At 39.1% G+C, this 22,828-nt stretch overlaps 1 protein-coding gene across 1 annotated transcript in view; it reads right to left on the minus strand.

Annotated features, from left to right (window-relative positions):
- The window catches only part of HSDL2 (hydroxysteroid dehydrogenase like 2), a 57,574-nt gene that overhangs the window by 26,523 nt on the left and 8,223 nt on the right, over positions 1 to 22,828 (minus strand). Inside the window, exons 2-6 of the mRNA XM_004004010.5 lie at positions 16,523 to 16,686; positions 15,306 to 15,404; positions 8,709 to 8,823; positions 6,533 to 6,636; positions 4,789 to 4,887 (exon numbers count right to left, since the gene is read on the minus strand). Coding sequence (XP_004004059.2) covers positions 4,789 to 4,887; positions 6,533 to 6,636; positions 8,709 to 8,823; positions 15,306 to 15,404; positions 16,523 to 16,686 — 581 coding nt within the window. The remainder of the gene's footprint in view (positions 1 to 4,788; positions 4,888 to 6,532; positions 6,637 to 8,708; positions 8,824 to 15,305; positions 15,405 to 16,522; positions 16,687 to 22,828) is intronic.

A 22,828-nucleotide genomic window follows, 5' to 3' on the forward strand; every position in this document is an offset into this window, starting at 1 on the left:
TTTAAGCTTCATTAGGTCCCATTTGTTTATTTTCAGGTTTATTTCAGATCAACCACTTTTAAGTGTACAGTTCTTTGGCATTAAGTACATTCACAATGCTGTGCCACTATCACTGCCATCCATTCCCAAAACTTTTCAAAATATCTTTTAAAAAAATTATCTCAATAAATTGGTTTATAATAGTATAGATGTTTCAGGTGTTTATATCTCGACTTCTGTACACACTACAGCATGATAGCCACCAAAAGCTTAGCTTCCATCCATTACCATACAGTTAATCCCCTTTACCTATTTCACCCTCCCCCTCCCCTTTCCCTCTGGTACCCGCTACTCTGTTCTCTGTATCTACACATACACATATATTCTTCTATGTGCTCACTGAACCAAAGATACCATTAATTATAAAGTGTAACCACCAAGGCAAAAAAACCCAAGGCAAAAAAACTATAATACATCAACTATATATGAGCAACCTGGTATCAAAGATGTAAATGTGAAAACATGGGCATCTCAGAATCAATGAAATATGGTATAAACTGCTTGACCTAGTTGATAAGTAGGTCCCTTGAAAATGGAAACTAGTTTTGGTTTTGGTTTCTAGTACCATAGAGGCCGGCTGCCACCTTGACCTCCCTGGTTAGCTGACTTTTCATGTCTGGACCACGCTATATGGTCCAGAAAGAAAAGATGTGTCTTTTAAATAGAGGCCTCAGAAACAGCGAGGAGCCTGAACACTCTCTCAAATCCATTTTCATTGCCTCCATCATAAATAATGCAAAATCTAGCTAGGTTTCCTGCCTCCTCTTTCCACAGTCTTACAAGTCAGCCTGTTCAGATGCCAAATTAAACTTCCTAAACCTCGTCAACAAACCACTGCTCCTCTTTGTCTTCTGCTGATTATTGCTCTCCTGCCTCTAAAATTCTAAAGTGACTCTCTACGGAATACAGGTTAAAATTCAAGCTCCTAAACTTGGCAACCAAAACCCTTGGACTTAGTCTGTCCATCTCACCCACAACTTCACACCCACCCAACATTCAGGCCTATCCAAACTATTCTCAGTTGCTCCAGTTCAGAGGGAAATAAAAAGTCCACACCCCATGATAGATACACCATAATGATTTCTTGCAGTTCCACCAAACACCCAGTATTTTCCCATACTTCAGACTCTATTGTTCCCTCTGCCAAGAATGCCTTGTTCAGTTCTCCTTGTTAATTCCAACATCCTCAGTCTCACTTCAATTGTTTCATTAAAAGACCTCCCTTTCTGACTTTTAATCTGAGCTACATGGTCCTCTTTCTATGTTTCAAAAGTATCCTGTATGTAATTCACCACGCCATGTGTCATAAGGAGCATGACTGTAAATTCAATTCACTATATTATACAAGTCTAGGACCCAAATGATACCAGCGGTTCCAAGATGTCAAGTAAACCTTCTATTAATAAAATGAACATCTCAACTAAAGCAAAGATCTAGGCAGTGAGCTGATTTTTCCTGCCAATCCTGATAATGTCCTTCATATTCCAAGTCATACAATATTCTTCCCCTTTCTTATATACACCTTTTATTTGGAATGTCTATTATGGACCTACATGGAAGCTCATCATACTGCATTCATTCATTCATCAAATATTAATACTTATTGAATGTCTGCAGTGATGATAATAAAATGGACAAAACAAATACTATATCTTTAAGAAGCTTTTCTAGCAAGAAAGACATTAAACAACTGTTGTTATTGTTATCAGTAATTTAACTTCAAATGCTGTAAGTGATGTGAAGGAGATGTACAGATACTAACTTTCTGACTCTATCAACTTTAACAACAGCAGTGATTAAGGCAGGGAGAGGAGGCTGAGAAGGGATGAGAGAAGGAAAAGAAGCTAGAAAAAGGAGGCAAAGAAAAGTCCAAGTTTTAAACTGTTTTACTGTGATTCAGAATAAGTAACAATTCTTATGAGCAAGACTAAAAACACATAATACCTACACATAAACATATGCATATTTCATTTATATATGATATTCATATATAAGTTTTAAAGTTTACCAAACAACACTATTACAATGTGCAATACTCTCTAATATTCTCTATTTCATTCAATTAAAAATAAAATGAAACAACAACAAAATTCTGGCTGCTATCTACTTAATCAGTTTCACAATCCACCAAATTGATTTCATGCCTCACTAAATTGATTTCATGACTCACCAGTGAGTCTTGACATGTAGTTTGAAAATACCGTAGAAGCAGTTTTTTCATTCTCATCTTTTGCCTCATTGCAACAAATACCACACTCCAGAAAATCTTAAAAGAATTTTGTCTGCTAGAGTAACATAAGGGAAACAAAGAAGCAATAAATCATGGTTCTGCTACCCTGGTAGATCAGGAAATAAAGGAATCTTGGTCAAACTGCAGATGGAATATTTTTAAAAACTGATTCCTCATAAAAAAGTTAAAAATAGAACTGCCACATGATCCAGCAATTTCACTTCTGGGTATTTACCCAAAGAAAATGAAAACACCAATTCAAAAATATATATGCATACCCATGTTCACTGCAGCATTACTTACAATAACCCAGATACGGAAGCAACCTAAAAGGCCATCAATGGATAAATAAGATGCGGTGTTATATAATACATACACACACAATGGAACATTACTCAGCCATTAAAAAAATGAAATCTTGCTACCTGTGACAACATGGATGGATTTAGAGCATGTTATGCTAAATGAAATGTCAGACAGAGAAAGACAAATATCATATGGTTTCACTTATGTGTGGAATCTGAAAAACAAAATAAATGAACAGAACAAAATGGAAAGACTCACAGAGGACAAACAGGTGGCTGCCAGAGGAGAGTGGGGTACAGGGCGGGCCAAGGCAGCTGAGAGCGATGAAGAGACACAGACCTCCAGTTACAAAATGAATGAACCACAGGAATACAGCCTGTAGCACAAGGAACACGGCCAATGTTAGTGGAGCGACTCTGCACGGGGACAGACGGTTACTGGACTTATCACAGTGATCCGTTCACCATGTATGCAAGTATCAAGTGACGAGGGAGTACCCCTGCAGCTACCAGAAATCAACCATGCTGCTGCTTTCTAGTCACTAGGTTGTGTCTGACTTTTCTGCCACCCCATGGACTGTGTAGCCCACCAGGCTCCTCTATCCATGGGATTTCCCAGACAAGAATACTGGAGTGGGTTGCCATTTCCTTCTCCAGGGGATTTTCCCAACCCAGGGATCGAACCCGCATCTCGTGCACTGGCGGGCGGACTTTTTACCACTGAACCACCAGCGAAGCCGTACATCAGCTATAATTCACATAAAAACCTTTTTTAAAAACAAAAAATTCCTGGAGTTCTTATTAGAAAACAAAGATGGTGATTACAGAGCTGGGTGCAATGGCTAAATTTTCCTAACAGTTACATTAGCAACATATCCCAGGGCTCCATAAATTCTGCCCCACAGCCTCCTGTTCTCTCAGCTTCAGTACCATAGACCATTAGGCCTGGGGCTGAGGAAATCTCCTCACCTAGCACACAGCAGATGGGAAGGGAAAGAAACTCCTCCTCTGTTCCTAAGCTACAACTCTGGGTCATTCCACACTGCTATGCGTGGCAGTTCCATTCAAGAGTACATCTAGGGCTATTATAATTTGCCAAAATACTGAATTAAATATTCTTTTGCAGACAGCTCTATCAACCGACTCATTTACGAGGTGAAAAGGCCAAAGAGGTGTCCCCTGAACCCTGCACAATGTCTGCCCCATGGCAACTGTCTACTAGGTATTTGTTGAGTGATGAACGAACAAAACAATGCCAGAAAGAAGAAGAAGGGGAATAAACAATATCAAGGTCTTTAGAAGATATAGGAATACATTAAATGACCCATTGGGGAGAATCAGGAAAATCCTGTATTGACCCTAAGGAGCTTCCCTGGAAAGGGGTCACACTAACTTCCATGTTGGAGTCCTGATGTTAGTGCAACAAAGGTTCCGTTCTTTTTTTTTAAGTGAAATGAAAAAGTGATTCCCACTGTGTTTTCTCTTTTTCATACTTTTGTGGGGTAGGATTGTCATTTACAGTGAGGAAAATAAAAGAAGTTAAGGTTTTCATAGGCACTATTAAATATATGAAAAAAGGGTATAATAAGAAGTTTTTTTTTTTCTTTTTCCTCCTTTAAGCTGTTCTGATATATAAGTGGAGGATAAGTAGGACAAGCCTTCCCTTTCTGTCATTTCCGTCCCCTCATGTTTATACAACATATTCCCTAACCTGCAAGCCATCAGCTTCCACTGTACATTTAACTCAAAAGCTGCATACAAAGCCCAGCCATAAGCAGGTTACCCTGTTACCTAAAGGGGATCCAGACACTCTGTGAACTCAGAACTTATGTGAAAGTACAGAAAAGTCAGCTTTTCATAAAGGAAAAAGACAAATTAGTAAGAGTACAAGAAAGTAAAGAAGCATTTTCTGGGATGTGTGAAGAGAAAATAAAAGTAACTGCAAGAGAATCTCAGAATTTAAGGCACCAAAGACAAGAGTGGAAAAAAGCTTAGGGAAGCGCAGCTGGCTTCCTATTGGCTTTTATGAGACTCTTCCAGTGTTAGTGTTTCTAAGGGTCTTTCATATACAATAAAAAGCTGAACTTATTTCCAAACAGACTTACTGAGGTTTCCTTTTGATGGTCTACTCATTTGTACCCACCCCACCCACCCAAGAGTGTCTAAGATAATAAATGAGAATGCAACAAATGGATTTCTTTTGTAAGTACATACCTGTTTTAGGCCACAACGCATTGACTGCAATTTCACCTTTAAATTCTTCTGCCATTCCAAGTACACACATAGACATGCCATATTTAGCAATAGTGTAAGCTGAAAGAAACCATCAAGAATTTAATTAAGAAACAAATTAATTTGTGAGTATAAATAACCAATTTCCTTCTATTACTGTTTTTCCTTGATACATTTTTCAGAATTAGTTAATATTTACATTAGGACAAAAACTTTGGGCTTTTCTGGTAGCTCAGATGGTAAAGCGTCTGCCTACAATGCAGGAGACCCGGGTTGGATCCCTGGGTTGGGAAGATCCCCTGGAGAAGGAAATAGCACCCCACTCCAGTATTCACGCCTGGAAAATCCCATGGACCGAGAAGCCTGGTGAGCTACAGTCCATGGGGTCGCAAAGAGACGGACATGACAGAGAAACTTCACTTCTTCACTTCACAAAAACTTTTAATGTACTATTTTTAAAAGAACAGTTTTCTATGTAAACAATTTTATATATATCAGGGATGAACTACTTTAACATATTTCTATCTTAGTAATTGTTTAAAAGAACAGAGACAGTAATAAACTTTTATTCCTCTGAATATCATGGGGATAAATTACATTATTGTTTCTTTTTTTGTCCTTTTTTCAATGAAACTGGCCATTTAAAGGAAAACTACTTCTAGTAAAACATAAACAAAAGGTTGCAAATTCATTTAACTGAGTCAATTAAAACAGAACTTGTTTTAGTTTTGTTCTATGGGTTCTTATTCCGAATGTCCTCCTTTCCAAATTTTATGGAATTATGTTGAAACAAGGAGTAGGTATCTGATACAATAATCTCAGAGGAGGCACCTGTACATAAATCTTGTCATTTAGCATGTGCGTGTCTGCTCAGTCACTTCAGTCGTGTCTGACTCTTTGCAACCCTATGGACTATAGCCTGCCAGGCTCCTCTGTCCATGCAATTCTCTAGGCAAGAATACCGGAGAGGGCTGCCATGCCCTCCTCCAGGGGACCTTTCTGACCCAGGGATCGAACCTATGTCTCCTATATTTCCCGTATTGCAGGTGGATTCTTTACCCCTGAGATACTGGGGAAGGTCTGTTAGTTAGCATACTCATCTTACATCATTAGATAGGTGTGAAAAGTAAAGTATTTCATGGACAGTTTCTTTTTTTAAATTTTATTTTATATGAGTTTATCAACAATGCTGTGCTAGTTTTAGGTATACAGCAAAGTGATTCGGTTATGCATACACACATATCCACACCCTTCCAAATTCCTTTCCCATTTAGGCTGTCACATAATATTGAGCAGAGTTCCCTGATCCAGACAGCAGGTCGCTGTTGGCTATCCATTTTAAACATAGCAATGCATACTTGTCAATCATGGTAGTCCTAATCAACTTTATTGAAGAATAAGTTACATACAGTAAAACACACCCACTGGTACTTGAGGGAGCTTTCCAGGATGGTGGATATCCATATCTTCATTTGAGGTTATTCAGGTATATCTATTCGTCAAAACTCATCAGACTCAACCATTAACAACTATGCATTTTATTTAATGCAAATTATACCTCCATTTAAAATATGACAGATAAAAGATTAAGAATCTACTTACCAAAATGCTACCAACTTCTGCAGAGGAAATTTAATGTTAACACTATGTACAAACTGTGATTACATCATTGATACACTGATTTAATGTAAAACAGATTGACTAAACAAGTCATCCCCTCACCTACCACAGTGCTGTTTGAACCACAGTGGATTCAGGTTCAGAGGTGGGCTGAGATTGAGGATATGAGCAATTTTACTCTTTCTCAAATAAGGAATGCATGCTTTAGATCTGAAAGCAAAAGAAAACACAAGTCAAACTGCTAGCTTTCTAACAGCTTCATTACTTTTTAAAATTATATGTTAAACTACTTCTACAGAGCAACTGAACTTGTTCAGTAACTTATAGGATACTTTTGTTGTTTTTTTTTCCATTTATCGAAAATGACGATAGCAAAAGCAACTAATATTCATCCTTTGAAACTTTATATAATGGCCTGACAATATGATCTGCCTGATGAAAACAATCAAGTAAGTTAAGTAGCATATTAGCCTTAAATCCAACTTAGATTATCTTCAACTACATCATTCCAAGTCAGACAGACCTGGGTTCAGAGTCTCCTTCTGCCCTTCACTGTGTGATCTGCAGCAAATATAGGTAGTATTCTGATTCTCAGTTTTCTCATTTGCAAATGCTGGTAATACTTGCTACTATCTAGGACTGACCAAGGGATTAAAATGAGACAATATATATGAGGTACTTAGAACAGTACATATATTAAACATGAAATAAACAACTGAAATTATTAGTATTCACATTCTAAGATTTTTTTCATCTTAGTAGGTATGGTACTCCTACCACAAAGGAACTGTAAGTTAATAACATTAACTCCCAACACATTACCAAACTTAATCTGTGCCAGCACGCCATGCAATATTTCTTTGGGGGCAATCTTAGTTGTTTTTTTAAAATCCCATTCAAAAAGGTAGGTAGGTATTTTATAAAAGACACAGGTCCAACATTTTAAAATATTTAACCATTAAGCTATAATACACAGCTTAATAACATACTGTAGCTTACTAACTTCATAGTGTTTAGTTTTATTTCACATTCAATAGCTTCTAGGACTGGAAACTAGTCCATTCTTCTTAAGTCAGTTTCTTTCCTATCAATGTACAAAATTCTTATTACCATCTGCAACGTCATTTTAAGCTTATAAACCAAATACAATTAGTATCACTAAAGTAAAGCGTTTTTGTACATATTGTTTTTCCATTCCAGAGATACTTCACATTTACGGGGGTGAGAAAGAAGGACAAACAATATTACAACTGATAGTCATTAGAACAGTGAAGCCGCACCTCAAAACATCAATAGGAAACAAGCAACCTATTCCAAGCAGTAAGACCATATTTCACACTCAAAGGAAAGAGTTCATTTCATTTACATTATAAACATGAGCTTCTCCTTTGATCTATTAGACAAAACCTTTCCACCAGCACTTTGCTTGCCTAACCCTCAGCATCACTAACCCTAACCAGGTACATTTTCCATGGCAACATGCCCTATCTTACTCATTATACTGAAAACTCTTAGCGGCACACTTGGATACTAGTATCTTGAGCTTAATAAAGCAGCTAAGTTCACTGTGTGCTAGGCACTGATTCTTAGCTTTCACACAAATCATGTTACTTTGAGTGCTGTAAGCTCAAAGGCCTACAGGGCATTTGAGTAAATGAATAAGGTGAGCTGGGTATAAGAAAGATCAACTGTTCAAAAATACAGTTGAGCCTTATTACAGAATTTCTATAAGCATGCATTTAACATGATACAAACACATATAATACTGGAGATGATAAGCTAAGTGTTAGTTGCTCAGTAGTGTCTGACTCTTTGCGACCCCATGGACTGTAGCCCTCCAGGCTTCTCAGCCCATGGAATTCTCCAGGCAAGAATTCTGGAGTGGGTAGCCATTCCCTTCTCCAGGGGATTTTCCCAACCTAGGGATCAAACCCGGGTCTTCTGCACTGCAGGTGGATTCTTTACCATCTGAACCATGAGGGAAGCCCATTGGAGATGATCTGTTTAATTAAAACTTAGAAACAAAAATAAGGATTGACTAGATCAAACTGATTACTAACCTATTCAAATATGTTCACAACTAGTTCTCTGACAAAGCACTGCAACACTCATAGCTATTTTTTTCTTTTAAGTATTTATTTATTTGGCCGCTCCAGGTATTAGCTGTATCACGTGGCATCTAGTTTCTGACCAGGGATCGAACCTGGGCCTCCTGCATTAGGAACAAGGAATCTTAGCTATTGGACCACCAGGAAAGTCTCTCCCACAGCTCTTCAACTTACGTAAGATAGGTGCCTCTGGTGTTGACGTTCATCATCAAATCCACTTTCTTCGTAGGTGTTTCCAATGTGTTGGTCAAGCTAATCGCACTGGCATTATTCACCAAAATATCAATTCCTGTTTTCAAATAATCAACTTCTTAGTAATGTCATTTAGACTTTACAACAGAAAGAAATAAACAATATTTATATAGTTGAATCCTGAGTTCACAAACACTTTTAGATAATATGACTGACCAATTTACCAGTGTAGGACTCAATAGCTATGTCAAAACAGTACGCAAATGATTTTCACTGGCACTATGAAGACAGCCCATCATCAGGGTTCCACAGGAAAGTACAAGGACGCTTAGTCCTCAGTAGTTTGTAGCTTCTGTCCTTATCTGTTCTCTTAATTCCTGATCTCTTAATTCCTCTTTGTCTCCAGGAACCTTAGGCCAACTGCCTTAAAGTTTTCCCTCCTCTCCAGCATCTTTCCAAGGTCTGCCTTCCTTCCAAGGACACCGGTCTCCCTCCCCCCTTGAAGGCCCTTACTTAAATGAAAGAGCTCCTTTCTGGTCTTGGAACTGGGAAAATAGAAATGACTGAGAGTTTCAATTCTAGGCAAATCATCAAAATACATAAACTTATACACAAAATAAATTAAATCTAGAATCATAATTATTTATGCATATTCTATCTAGTCCTTATCCATATGTAACATTTATGGCTACAAGCTTAAATAACGTTAAATGAAAATGGTAAAATACAAAAGCATCTCAACATATTTTTGCACTTCTACATGGCCTTCATAATTCATTCTTTCCAAACTAAACTACAGTTGATTTGCCACGTCAATTTCTGATATACAGTAAAGTGACTCAGTTTTACATATATATACATTGTTTTTTCTATTCTTTTCCATTATGCTTTATCTCGGGATATTGAATAGAGTTCCCTGAACTACACAGTTGGATCTCATTGCTCGTCCACTCTTATATGTAATGGTTTGCACCTGCTGATATCAAACTCCCAGTCCTTCCCTCCCCACCCCTCTCCCACCTGGCAACCACAGGTCTGTTCTCTGTGTCTGTGAGTCTGTTTCTGTTTCACAGATAAGTGCATCTGCATCATATTTTAGATCCCACATATAAGTAATACTAGAGGGTATGTCTCTTTCTGACTTATTTCATTTAGTATGATCATCTCTAGCTGCATCCACGTTGCTGCCAAAATTCTTTTTAAAGAACATTTAATATTCTGTCAAATAGATATATGACAATTTCTATTGCTGAGGTTAGACTGTTGCCATAAATGTCTTTTACTATTCTCTTGACTTTGCTTTGCCCCTCTCTCACATTGTGTGAATAATGGTTTAAATGAGGTTATTATGAGTGGAGTGAGTGATAGTCGCTCAGTCATGTTTGATTCTTTGCAACCCCATGGACTGTAGCCTGCCAGGCTCCTCTGTCCACGGAATTCTCCAGGCAAAAATACTGAAGTGGGTTGCCATTTTCTTCTCCAGGGGATCTTCCCAACTCAGGAATAGAACATGGGTCTCTGAATTGCAGGCAGATTCTTTATCATCTGGGCCACCAGGGAAGCCAACTATTAAGAGGCATTTCTAAGTTTAAAGACAGGTCAACTTGAAAAGTATTAGCAGATACATGCTTGACTTTATCTTATAATCCACAGACAATACATTAGAATATGTAATGAATCCATACACCTTTTCCAAAGGAATACCCAAGACTGAAGTAGCAATAAAGTTATAAATGACAATCAACAATCAGATGAAATAATTTAGATGAAGCTTTATCTCTCGAAAAGATGAGGACTGGGAAAAGTGGTCAGAAAGGAGATACAATGTGCTTTTAACTTTGTATAAAAAATAATGTTCAGTTCCATGTTGCTGAACATAGTTCTGTCTTTGCCAGATAAATCCTCTAGTGAGCCCCAAAGCAAATGAAAGTAGATGAGGACTGAAGCTTCAGATTGTGAAAACTAGATCTGACTTGTCAATGATAAAGAAAAAAAACTGGGTCCAATTAAGAGGTAACAAAATTTTTAGACTCAGATGAGCCAAATAAAAACATTAGGTTGGTGCAAAAGTAATTTAGATTTTGCATTGTTGAACTTTGCCATTTGATATTAAAATATATTCTTAAATAAATGTGGTTATGTTATACATCATTTTAATGCACATTTCTTGCTAATGAATTATTACTTGCTGTTTATTTTATTTGTATTTTAGACTATGGAAATAATGTTGGACAAAAAGCAAAACTCAAGAGATTTTCTTATGTAAGTTCAAAATGGGTCATAAAGCAGCAGAGACAACTCACAACATCAACAATGCATTTGGCCCAGGAACTGCTAATGAACGTTCAGTGCAGTGGTGGCTCAAGAAGTTTTGCAAAGGAGATGAGAGCCTGGAAGATGAGGAGAGTAGTGGCCAACCATCAGAAGCTGACAATGACCAACTGAGAGGATAATTGAAGCTGGTCCTCTTACAACTACACGAGAAGTTGCCCAAGAACTCAGCATAGACCATTCTGTGGTCATTTGGCAGTTGAAGGAAACTGGAAATGTGAAAATGAAAAAGCTTGATAAGGGGGTGCCTCATGAGCTGACAGCAAATCAAAAAAATCATTTAAGTGCTGCCTTCTCTTATTGCATGCAACAACAACAAACCATTTCTCGATTGGATTGTGACGTGACAAAAAGTGGATTTTATACAACTGGCCATGACCAGCTCAGTGGCTGAACCAAAAAGAAGCTCCAAAGCTTCTTCCCAAAGCCAAACCTGCACCAGAAAAAGGGTTACTGTTTGGTGGTCTGCTACGAGCCTGGTTCACTACAGCTTTCTGAATCCCAGCAAAACCACTACATCTGAGAGAGATGCACAGCAATCGATGAGATGCACAGAAAACTGCAATGCCTGCAGCCAGCACAGGTCAACAGGAAGGGCCCAGTTCTTTACAACAACACCTGACTCCACATAGCACAACCAGCGTTTGAAAAGTTGAGTGAACTGGGCTACAAAGTTTTCCCTCATCTGCCATATTCACTTGTCCTCTAGCCGACTATCACTTCTTCAAGCATCTCAACAACATTTTGCTGGGAAAATGCTTCTACAACCAGCAAGATGAAGAAAATGCTTTCCCAGAGTTCGCTGAAGCCCGAAGCATGGATTTTTATACTACAGGAATAAACAAACTTATTTCTTGTTGGCAAAATTGTGTTGACTGTAATGGTTCCTATTTTGATTAATAAAGATTCAGGCTCTGAAACCATAATTACTTCTGCACCAACCTAACAGATCAGGGACGGGACTTGCCTGGTGGTCCAGTGGTTAAGGTTCCAGGCTTCCAATGCAGAAGGCACAGGTTCAGTCCCTGGTTGGGGAACTAAGATTCCACATGCCACGTGGTACAGCCAAAAAAAATTTTTTTCAATGAATCAGGGCACAATGGTGGGAAATGATACAGAAGAAAAGGCATGTACATATGCCTGCTGCAGAAAAAAAGATGGCAGGAAAGATTATATCTGTGTTTTATGAAACAGCATAATCTACTCAAGGCCTAAAAACTCTGAAGATGAAGGAAGGCAAGGTGATTGGCAGTACTATGTGGCAGAGGTCCCCGAGGGGTACAGGGAAAGCATCATCCATTGCTCAGGACTTTGTTAAGGATAATTCCCTGGCAGACAGAAAAGTTAGGAGAATGGTAAAGTCTTCTCTAAAAGGCAGACTTCAAAGGCCTACAAAACTCCAAACCACACCGTAACAGCAGCAACCACAGTATGGAACTGAAACCAAACAAACAAAAAATGAAGGCTTGGAAGATCTAGGGGTAAAAAGTACAGAGAGGAAAAAAGAGCAGGCCGTGAATCATCTCACAAATGTGACATCATCCTGATTAGGAGGGAGCAGCAGCTGAGCTGTGGAGCAGAGCTCACCAAAGAATTAAGATTCTACATCGTTATGCCAGAAAAGCAGAGGTTCATGGGCAAATGGAAAGCAAAATATTTTAAATACATCAACGCGGATCCTAAGGAGAAGGGAAGGAAATGTTAGGGAAGATTCCAAAAGAGAGGTAACTCCACCACCAATTTGCACTTTAGCAAGAAAACAGAAGTGTTTCAGATGCCCATCTCAACAACAGGTAGGAAAATACACTGGCAGATTTTCTGCCCCCAAAGATATGAAGAGTATATCTTCTCTCTTTTTAAAGTCTTCACTGAACTTCTTACCATACCACTTGATTACGTTTAGGTTTTGTGGCTGCGAGGCATATGGAACCGTAGCTCCCTGACCAGGGATTGAACCGGCACTCCCTGTATTGGAAGGCAAAGTCCTAACCACTGGACCACCAGGGAAGTCCAAAGCATACCTTCCTGACTGAAGATTTCTACCAACTCAGCTACGTTCCAGGACATGAATGCCAAATCAATTAATATGGATCGACTGGCTTCTGAAGAAACAAACAACAAGATTTGCTTTTGTCCCTTTCATTTTCTCTGTCTGTTCCTGGGAAAGTAGATCACGTGATAGACAAAGCTGGATCAACCCCACACTGAAGACACTGAAGGAATGATGCCAGGTTCAATGGAAGACAGTCTAAGCCATAGTGGCTAAACCAATCGAGACCATCCATGCATCTGAGTGAAACTTCCTTGGCTGGGACAAAACAGAGTTAGGAAATTGGAGAGGAGAGATTTCTGGGCTTTGATTCTTCCAAGAAAGAGATTCCAGTTTGGCTCTTTCAATTCTCTGTGGCAACAACAGGAGAAGAAACAGACTTGTGAGATGCCAGCTACTCTGCAAGAGCCCCAGCCTGGAAAGGGGAGGTCCTCACGTTTTGACACCCAGGTGCATATTTTCAGACTCTGCCATCACTAATACACAAGGTGTCACTCCTTCTGGTGAAGCAGATCAGACAACACAGCTAGAATTCAAGATGGGAAGCTAAAAAGGAGGTGAATTCTGGGCTTATATAGTATGGCTTTCAGTATTTATGATTAATGTCCATCTTGACCCATTTCAGAGGTTTCCTGGGACAACACCAGACAACAACTGAACCAGTCATGTTCTCTAACAGAATTAGAGGCAGAAACTAAGACCGAGAAAGGGTGCAGACCAAGGCGGAAGCAGTCCTCCCCTAAATTCCGGTGGTCTCGTCGCCAGACAGGGTAAACTCACTCTCAGCTGGCAGAACCAGTGGATCAATGCAAAGAACTAACCCTGGATGCATACAGAGAAAGGAAAAGCTCTGTTCTTCTACCCTCACCACCTTATGCCTTAGTTCCTCCCTAAAAAGGAGTGGTTAAACTAATTAGGTTAAATCCTAATTGGCACTAATTGGTCACTTTTCCTAGTAGGTAGAAGTGTCACTTTCAAACTAATTAGGTCAATTTTCTGAGGAGGTAGAAGTCATTTTAGATAAAGGTCCCCCATGTGAATGTAGCTTCTTCTCCTTCTTCCTTCATATTTGGGGCCCTAAGAGTAAGAAGAAGAAGAAGAAGGAAAAAAAACACCCAGTAATTTTGCATTCTCTCTCGTCTTCTCTCAGGGGCATTCATATTACTTTGGGAAAGGTTGCCAGCCAGGGGTAATATTTTGAATTTAAAGGACGAGATCCCATTTGAGTCAAAGTTTTGTGCTCCAGTCCAAAAGAACATAGCACTCTGCATTGGGGGTTATAAGCATGAGATTTGCTTCCAATAAAGCATTACTTTGTTCCTCAATATCCTCTGCATATACATAGAGTCTCTGGAATATTATAAGAAGAGAATGGTAATGGTTTGGACAGGATTTGGACATAGATAAATTCCATGCTATAATACCATCAAAGTCTTAGTTCAACTCCCGATACTTGCCTTCTAGAAGATTATGAATTAATTGGAGGAAAAGAAAAAAGCACTAAGATCTGAAGTTTTACAAGAAGAGGACCAAAGGAATGTTTTAGGAATTCAGAGAAAGAAAAATGTACATTTCTGATTACTCGGCATAGTCGGGAAATTGGCTTCGTGAAGTAGATGAGATTTAAGCACAAAAATTTCAAAAGCAAAGAAGGGAACATTTCAGGAAGGGTTGGAGGTGGAGTGGGCACTGGAAGAGTTTGAGGAATGGGAAGAGAAAAGGTGAAAAGGCAAAAAAAAAATCAAGGTAAGGAAATGGAAGCAAACTGTTTTGTCTGGATTAGGGAGTTTACACAGGCATATAGAAAGAAGATGGAGTCAAAACAAGTCTGTTAACATCAGAATGCAAAATATCTTGAAAGCCAATAGGTAATCTGCACTTTACTCAATAAATATTAAAAAGTCACCAAATGATGGGTTACATGAAGACAAGTGGATGGGTCCTGGTGCATATGTTATGGTCAAGGTCTTAACTCTACCTTGGATGAGAGATTGGTTATATTAAAAATAACTTTTAACAATTATTCAATTACTCATCAGATGGTTTTAAGCTATGCTTCTGTAGGAACAAATATTTATTTCTGGCTATACTCTGAAGACTTAGAGAGTAAAAATATCAAAAGAAAGTTAAAAATTAAAACAATAGTTATACCAATACTTTACCAATATTCAATAATTATCTCAGAATGAAGGCACTACCTCCAAATTTTTCCACTGCCTTCTCCACAGCACTGCTGATTTGCTCTTCATCTCTTACATCAACAATACATGGCAAGGCCTTTCCTCCAGCTGCTTTGACTATAAAGGATAAATAAAGATGCATTCAAATATTTAAACTTTCATCAACACCAAACCTCTGATATGAGTCAAAAGGAAAAAGTACCCCATTTTCAGAAAATCAATATAAATAACTATGTCTTCCAATTACTAGCAACTCTGTCCTACTGTAGGACAGACTGAAATCATAGCCGTCTACAGACTAGCCAGGTCAACTCTATTTAAAAAACAAACAAAAAAGAGGGCAATTTTAAAAAATGCTATTAAAAAGAAATAAGGGGGGAAGGTAATTTAAAAGATGTTTACTATGGAAAATTCCTAAAAATGTACAAAAATAAAGAATAGTATAATGAACTATCATGAATCCATCAACTATCTTCAATGATTGATAATGTTTTGCAGTAAATTTATCTACCACCAATTCTGTTTCGTTTTTTGCTGGTATATTTCAAAACAAATCCCAGGCATCATTTCATTCATAATTGCTTCATCTGTATTCCCTTTATATAACCACAGCACTATTAACATAACTAACAAAACTAGCATACCAGCTGAAGCTGAAGCCCTCACTCCTGGCACAGTGCCTTGAATATAAGCACTCAATAACTATTTGTGTTCCCTGGGCTCGATAACAGCCTAGAGGGGTAGGATGGGGTGGGAGATGGAAAGGAGGTTCAAGAGGGAGGGCACATATGTATATCTATGGCTGATTCATGATGATGTACGGGAGAAACCAACACAGTATTGTAAAGCAATTATCCCTCAATTAAAAGTAAATAAATTTTTTTAAAAGAAAAAAAATAACTGTGATCTGAAAGCACTAAAATAATGACTTGCAAATTATGCAGAGACCAGGTAACATGGAGCGTTTTTTTGTTCACACTATACACCTCTTAAATTCTTTCCTCTGCTTCCACTCCTCTGCTCTTTGCTCTCATCCAAGAACCACTGGCTTCATGAGATATGATTTTTAACAGGAATCGCTCCCATTACTTAAAAAAGCTGGGGAGGAAAATGATCCCCAAACACCACTCTAAGGTGACAAAATATTTCTTTAACCAGATAAAATTATTTTTAGGATAGACTTCAGATAGATATAATTAAACTTTCCAGCAAATTCTCTATTTATTGAAACATACTTTCTTCAGCAGCAGTATAGATGGTGCCTGGAAGTTTGGGGTGTGCCTGGGCGGTCTTCGCAGCAATGACTATGTTTGCTCCATCCTTGGCTGCTTTCAAAGCAATCGCTTTGCCAATGCCGCGGCTTGCACCTGTGATGAAGACAGTACATCCTGCTAACTTCCTGCAACAGAACAAATGTGGCCTTATTAGAAATCTCAAAGTTTCTATTTATGGATATCAATACCGAAAACTCATGCACATGTTCGCAAAACATGTTTCCTCTTCTATCAAACTTTCTCTAAACCCTCCTCCTTCCCCATCTGATACCTGATTACTCCCACTGTATAATGATCTATAAATTATTATAACTGCAGTGGCCAGATTTGCTATGATTTCTGCAAACAAAATCTGCTCAAATGAGTAAATCTTAAAAAGAAATGAGGAATTAATGAACTACATGAACATATATATATTTTTCCCCCCACAGAAAAAGTGTTAAAGTTTATTTTTGAAAAATTTGTAAAAAGACCTTACTTTTGAATGGTGGGATTATGAATAAATTTTATCATAGTCTTTATATTCTTCAGGATTTTTCAGTTTTCTGCAATGAATATATGCCACTTAAAAGGAATTACATAAAAGCTAATAATTATTTAACAGATGCTCATCATTGCTTATAATAGCTAGAGTGGAAACAACTTAAATGTCCATCATCTGATGAATGGATAAAGTAAAATGTGTTATCTATAACTGATCATAGGGACTGTAGCCTTGTCTAACTCAATAAAACTACGAGCCATGCCGTGCAGCGTCACGGTGGAGAAGATTTTCTGACAAAACGTGGTCCACTGGAGAAGGGAATGGCAAACCACTTCAGCATTCTTGCCTTGAGAACCCCATGAACAATATGAAAAGGCAAAAGATATGACACTGAAAGATGAACTCCCCAGGTCAGTAGGTGCCCAATATATTACTGGAGCAGAGCAGAGAAATAAATCCAGAGAGAATGAAGAGATGGAGCCAAAGTAAAAATGATGCCCAGTTGTGGATGTGACTGGTGATGGAAACAAGGTCCGATGCTGTAAAGAGCAATATTGCATAGGAATCTGGAATGTTAGGTCCATGAATCAAGGCAAATTGGAAGTGGTCAAACAGGGGACAGCAAGAGTGAACATGGACATTTTAGGAACTAGTAAACTAAAATGGACTGGAATGGGAAAATTTAACTCAGATGACCATTATATCTACTACTATAGGAAAGAATCCCTTAGAAGAAATGGAGTAGCCATCATAGTCAACAAAAAAGTCTGAAATGCAGTACTTGGGTGCAATCTCAAAAAAAACGACAGAATGATCTCTGATTGTTTGCAAGACAAACCATTCAATATCACAGTTATCCAAGTCTATGCCCCGACCAGTAATGCTGAAGAAGCTGAGGTTGACTGGTTCTATGAAGACCTACAAAACCTTCTAGAACTAACACCCAAAAGGGATGTCCTTTTCATTATAGGGGACTGGAATGCAAAAGTAGGAAGTCAAGAGATACCTGGAGTAACAGGCAAATTTGGCCTTGGATTACAAAATGAAGCGCGGCAAAGGCTAACAGAGTTTTGCCAAGAGAATGCACTTTTCATAGCAAAAACCCTAACAACACAAGAGAAGACTCTACATGTGGACATCACTATACGGTCAACACAAAAATCAGATTGATTATACTCTTTGCAGCCAAAGATGGAGAAACCTTATATAGTCAGCAAAAACAAGACTGGGACCTGACTGTGGCTCAGATCATGAACTCATTATTGCCAAATTCAGACTTAAATTGAAGAAAGTAGGGAAAACCAGTAGACCAATCATGTATGACCTAAACCAAATTCCTTATGATTATACAGTGCAAGTAACAAATAGATTCAAGGGATTAGATCCGATAGATAACAGTACCTAAAGGACTATGGATGCAGGTTTGTGACATGTACAGTGATCAAGACAATCCCCAAGAAAAAGAAATGCAAAAAGGCAAAATGGTTGTCTGAGGAGGCCTTACAAATAGCTGAGAAAAGAAGAGAAGCTAAAGGCAAAGCTAAAGGCTTCCCTGGTGGCTCAGAGGTTAAAGCGTCTGCCTCCAATGTGGGAGACCCGGGTTGGATCCCTGCGTCGGGAAGATCCCCTGGAGAAGGAAATGGTAACCCACTCCAGTATTCTTGCCTGGAGAATCCCATGGATGGAGAAGCCTGGTGGGCTACAGTCCACGGGGTCGCAGAGTCGGACATGACTGAGCGACTTCACCTTCACCTTCCAAAGGCAAAGTAGAAAAGGAAAGATATACCCATCTGAATGCAGAGTTCCAAAGAACAGTAAGGAGAGATAAGAAAGCCAATGGTACCCCACTCCAGTACTCTTGCCTGGAAAATCCCATGGATGGAGGAGCCTGGCAGGCTGCAGTCCATGAGGTCGCTAAGAGTGGGATATGACTGAGCAACTTCACTTTGACTTTTCAGTTTCATACATTGGAGAAGGAAATGGCAACCCACTCCAGTGTTCTTGCCTGGAGAATCCCAGGGATGGGATTACAATCCCAGGGATACCATTACATCCTGGTGGGAGGCCATCTATGGAGTTGAACAGACTCGGACACAACTGAAGTGACTTAGCAGCAGTGATCAATGCAAAGAAATAGAGGAAAACAATAGAATGGGAAAGACAGAGATCTCTTTAAGAAATTTAGAGATACCAAGGGACCATTTCATGCAAAGATGGGCACAATAAAGGACAGAAATCGTGTGGACCTAACAGAAGCATAAGTTATTAAGAAGAGGTGGCAACAATACACAGAAGAACTATACAAAAAAGATATTCATGACCCAGATAACCACGATGGTGTGATCACTGACCTAGAGCCAGACACCTTGGAATGCTAAGTCAAGTGGGCCTTAGGAAGCATCACTACAAACAAAGCTACTGGAGGTGATGGAATTCCAGTTGAGCTATTTCAAATCCTAAAAGATGATGCTTTGAAAGTGCTGCACTCAATATGCCAGCAAATTTGGAAAACTCAGCAGTGGCCACAGGACTGGAAAAGGTCAGTTTTCAATCCAATCCCAAAGAAAGGCAATGCCAAAGAATGTTCAAACTACTGCACAATTGCACTCATCTCACACACTAGCAAAGTAATGCTCAAAATTCTCCAAGCCACGCTTCAACAGTATGTGAACCATGAAATTCCAGATGTTAAACTTGGATTTAGAAAAGGCAGAGGAGCCAGAGATCAAATTGCCAACATCCGATGGATCATCGAAAAAGCAAGAGTTCCAGGAAAACATCTATTTCTGCTTTATTGACTATGCCAAAGCCTTTGACTGTGTGGATCACAATCAACTGTGGAAAATTCTTAAAGAGATGGGAATATCAGACCATCTTACCTGCCTCCTGAGAAATCTGTATGCAGGTCAAGAAGCAATAGTTAGAACTAGACAGGGAACAACAGACTGGTTCCAAATAGAGAAAGGAGTACCTCAAGGCTGTACATTGTCACCCTGCTTATTTAACTTATATGCAGAGTACATCATGAGAAATGCCAGGCTGGATGAAGGACAAGATGGAATCAAGAATGCTGGGAGAAATATCAATAGCCTCAGATACGCAGATGACACCACCCTTATGGCAAAAAGCGAAGAATTAAAGAGCCTCTTGATGAAAGTGAAAGAGGAGAGTGAAAAAGTTGGCTTAAAACTCAACATTCAGAAAACAAAGATCATAGCTTCCAGTCCCATCACTTTATGGAAGATAGATGGGGAAACAATGGAAACAGTGACAGACTTCATTGTGGGGGGTTCCAAAATTACTAAGGATGACTGCAACCATGAAATTAAAAGATGCTTGCTCCTTGGAAGAAAAACTATGACCAACTTAGCATATTAAGAAACTGAGATATTACTCTGCCAACAAAGGTCTATCTAGTCAGAGCTATGGTTTTTCCAGTAGTCATGTATGGATGTGAGAGTTGGATCATAAAGAAAGCTGAGTGCCGAAGAATTGATGCTTTTGAACCGTGGTGTTGGAGAAGACTCTTGAGAGTCCCTTGGACTGCAAGGAGATCTAACCAGTCCATCCTAAAGGAAATCAATCCTGAATATTCATTGGAAGGACCGATGCTGAAGCTGAAACTCTAATACTTTGGCCACCTGATGCAAAGAACTGACTCATTGGAAAAGACCCTGATGCTGGGAAAGATTGAAGGGAGGAGGAGAAGGGGGTGACAGAGAACGAGATGGCTGGGTGGCATCACCAACTCAATGGACATGAGTTTGAGCAAGCTCCGCGAGTTGGTGATGGACAGGGAAGCCTGGAGTGCTGCAGTCCATGGGGTCACAAAAGAGTCTAACACGACTGAGTGACTGAACTGAACTGAACTGAAAATGCGTTATATATCAATACATACAAAGGGATACATTCAGCAATAAAAGGGAATGAAGTACTGATCTGTGCCACATGGATGAACTTTGAAAACATGCTCAGTGAAAGAAGGCAGTCACAGAGGCCTTTGTAATATATCATTCCATTTATATGAAATGTCCAGAAGAGGCAAACCTATAGACACACAAGGACTAGTAGCTGCCTAGGACTCGGGGTTGGAAAGAGGAGGGGTATGGGGCTTCTTTCTTGGATGACAAAAATATTTTTAAGTTGACTGTGGTGTGTACACAACTCTGTGACTATACCATTTAATTGTATACTTTAAATGGGTAAATTGTGTGGTGCGTGAATTACATCTCAATAATGATGTTTAAAGAGACATTACTTTGCCGACTAAGGTCCGTCTAGCCAAGGCTATGGTTTTTCCTGTGGTCATGTATGGATGCTAGAGTTGGACTGCGAAGAAGGCTGAGTGCCGAAGAGTTGATGCTTTTGAACTGCGGTGTTGGAGAAGACTCTTGAGAGTCCCTTGGACTGCAAGGAGATCCAACCAGTCCATTCTGAAGGAGATCAACCCTGGGATTTCTTTGGAAGGAATGATGCTAAAGCTGAAACTCCAGTACTTTGGCCACCTCATGTGAAGAGTTGACTCATTGGAAAAGACTTTGATGCTGGAAGGGATTGGGGACAGGAGAAGAAGGGGACGACACAGGATGAGATGGCTGGATGGCATCACTGACTCCATGGACGCGAGTCTGAGTGAACTCCGGGAGTTGGGGATGGACAGGGAGGCCTGGCGTGCTGCGATTCATGGGGTCGCAAAGAGTGAGACACGACTGAGCGACTGAACTGAACTGAACTGAACTGAATGATGTTAAACAAACAAACATAGAAAGCTGGCAAAGAACTCTGGGTATTGTTCAAAAGATTCTCTGATCCCAATGTGAGGAAAGTTCTTCATGCCCATTCGTTTTTTAATAAGATATCCAACCACCCACTTTTAACTTTCTACTTATTCAGGTGTTAGATGAGAAGAAAACCTGTATTAAGTCAGAGCGGGAAACCCACTTTCTTGTTTACTTTCTAAAGGCGTATAAAGTTTAAGGAGAAGGCTGAGAGAGGGCAGCAAAGTGACAATGACAAACAGAAAAAGGGGCAGCAGCCAGAGGCAAGGGCAACAGATAAGCAGGCTTGTTAGCAACAGAATGTAATGCTTCTGCCAAGATCAGAAAGACTACACTTTGGAAGCAAGTTCAGAGGTAAAAGTGGGAGAACGGCTTCAAAATAAGATAGAAACGGTTTAATAAGAAAGAAGGGGAATAAAGAGGTGCTCTTTTTACTATTTTTAGTAAAAAAAAACCACACACACAAAATACAAAAAATATATATATATAATGTATAAAACTTAAAGATCAAAATAAAATGCATACCAAGAAATAGAATATTATCAATACACTAGAAGCCACCTGTCTACTCCTCTCTATTCTTCTTCCTTTTGACCCACAAAGTAACAACTATTTTAAATATTATTACTAATTTCCTTGCCTTTTTTAAAAAAATTATTCCTAATACCTACTTATCTATGTCTAAGCCAGGGGCCAAATCCGACCCTCCATCTGTTTGTGTACAGTGCGGGAGCTAAGAACAGTTTTCACAGATCAACACATATGTGTATGAACACGTATGATTGATTTGGAACCCCAATTCAGCAAACACTATTTCCCTATTACAAATTGAACTGTATTCACCAAAATACAATTGTACCTCCCTGTCATAGATTGAATTTTATCAACCAAAGTGTTAATGTATTTTGAAGTCCTAACCTCCAGCGTCCCCAAATGAGACCTTATTTGGAAACAGGGTTGCTGCAGATGTAATTAGTTACACTGAGGTCATAGCGGAGTAGAAAG

Source organism: Ovis aries, chromosome 2, assembly GCF_016772045.2.
Source record: "Ovis aries strain OAR_USU_Benz2616 breed Rambouillet chromosome 2, ARS-UI_Ramb_v3.0, whole genome shotgun sequence".
Lineage (NCBI taxonomy): Eukaryota > Metazoa > Chordata > Mammalia > Artiodactyla > Bovidae > Ovis > Ovis aries.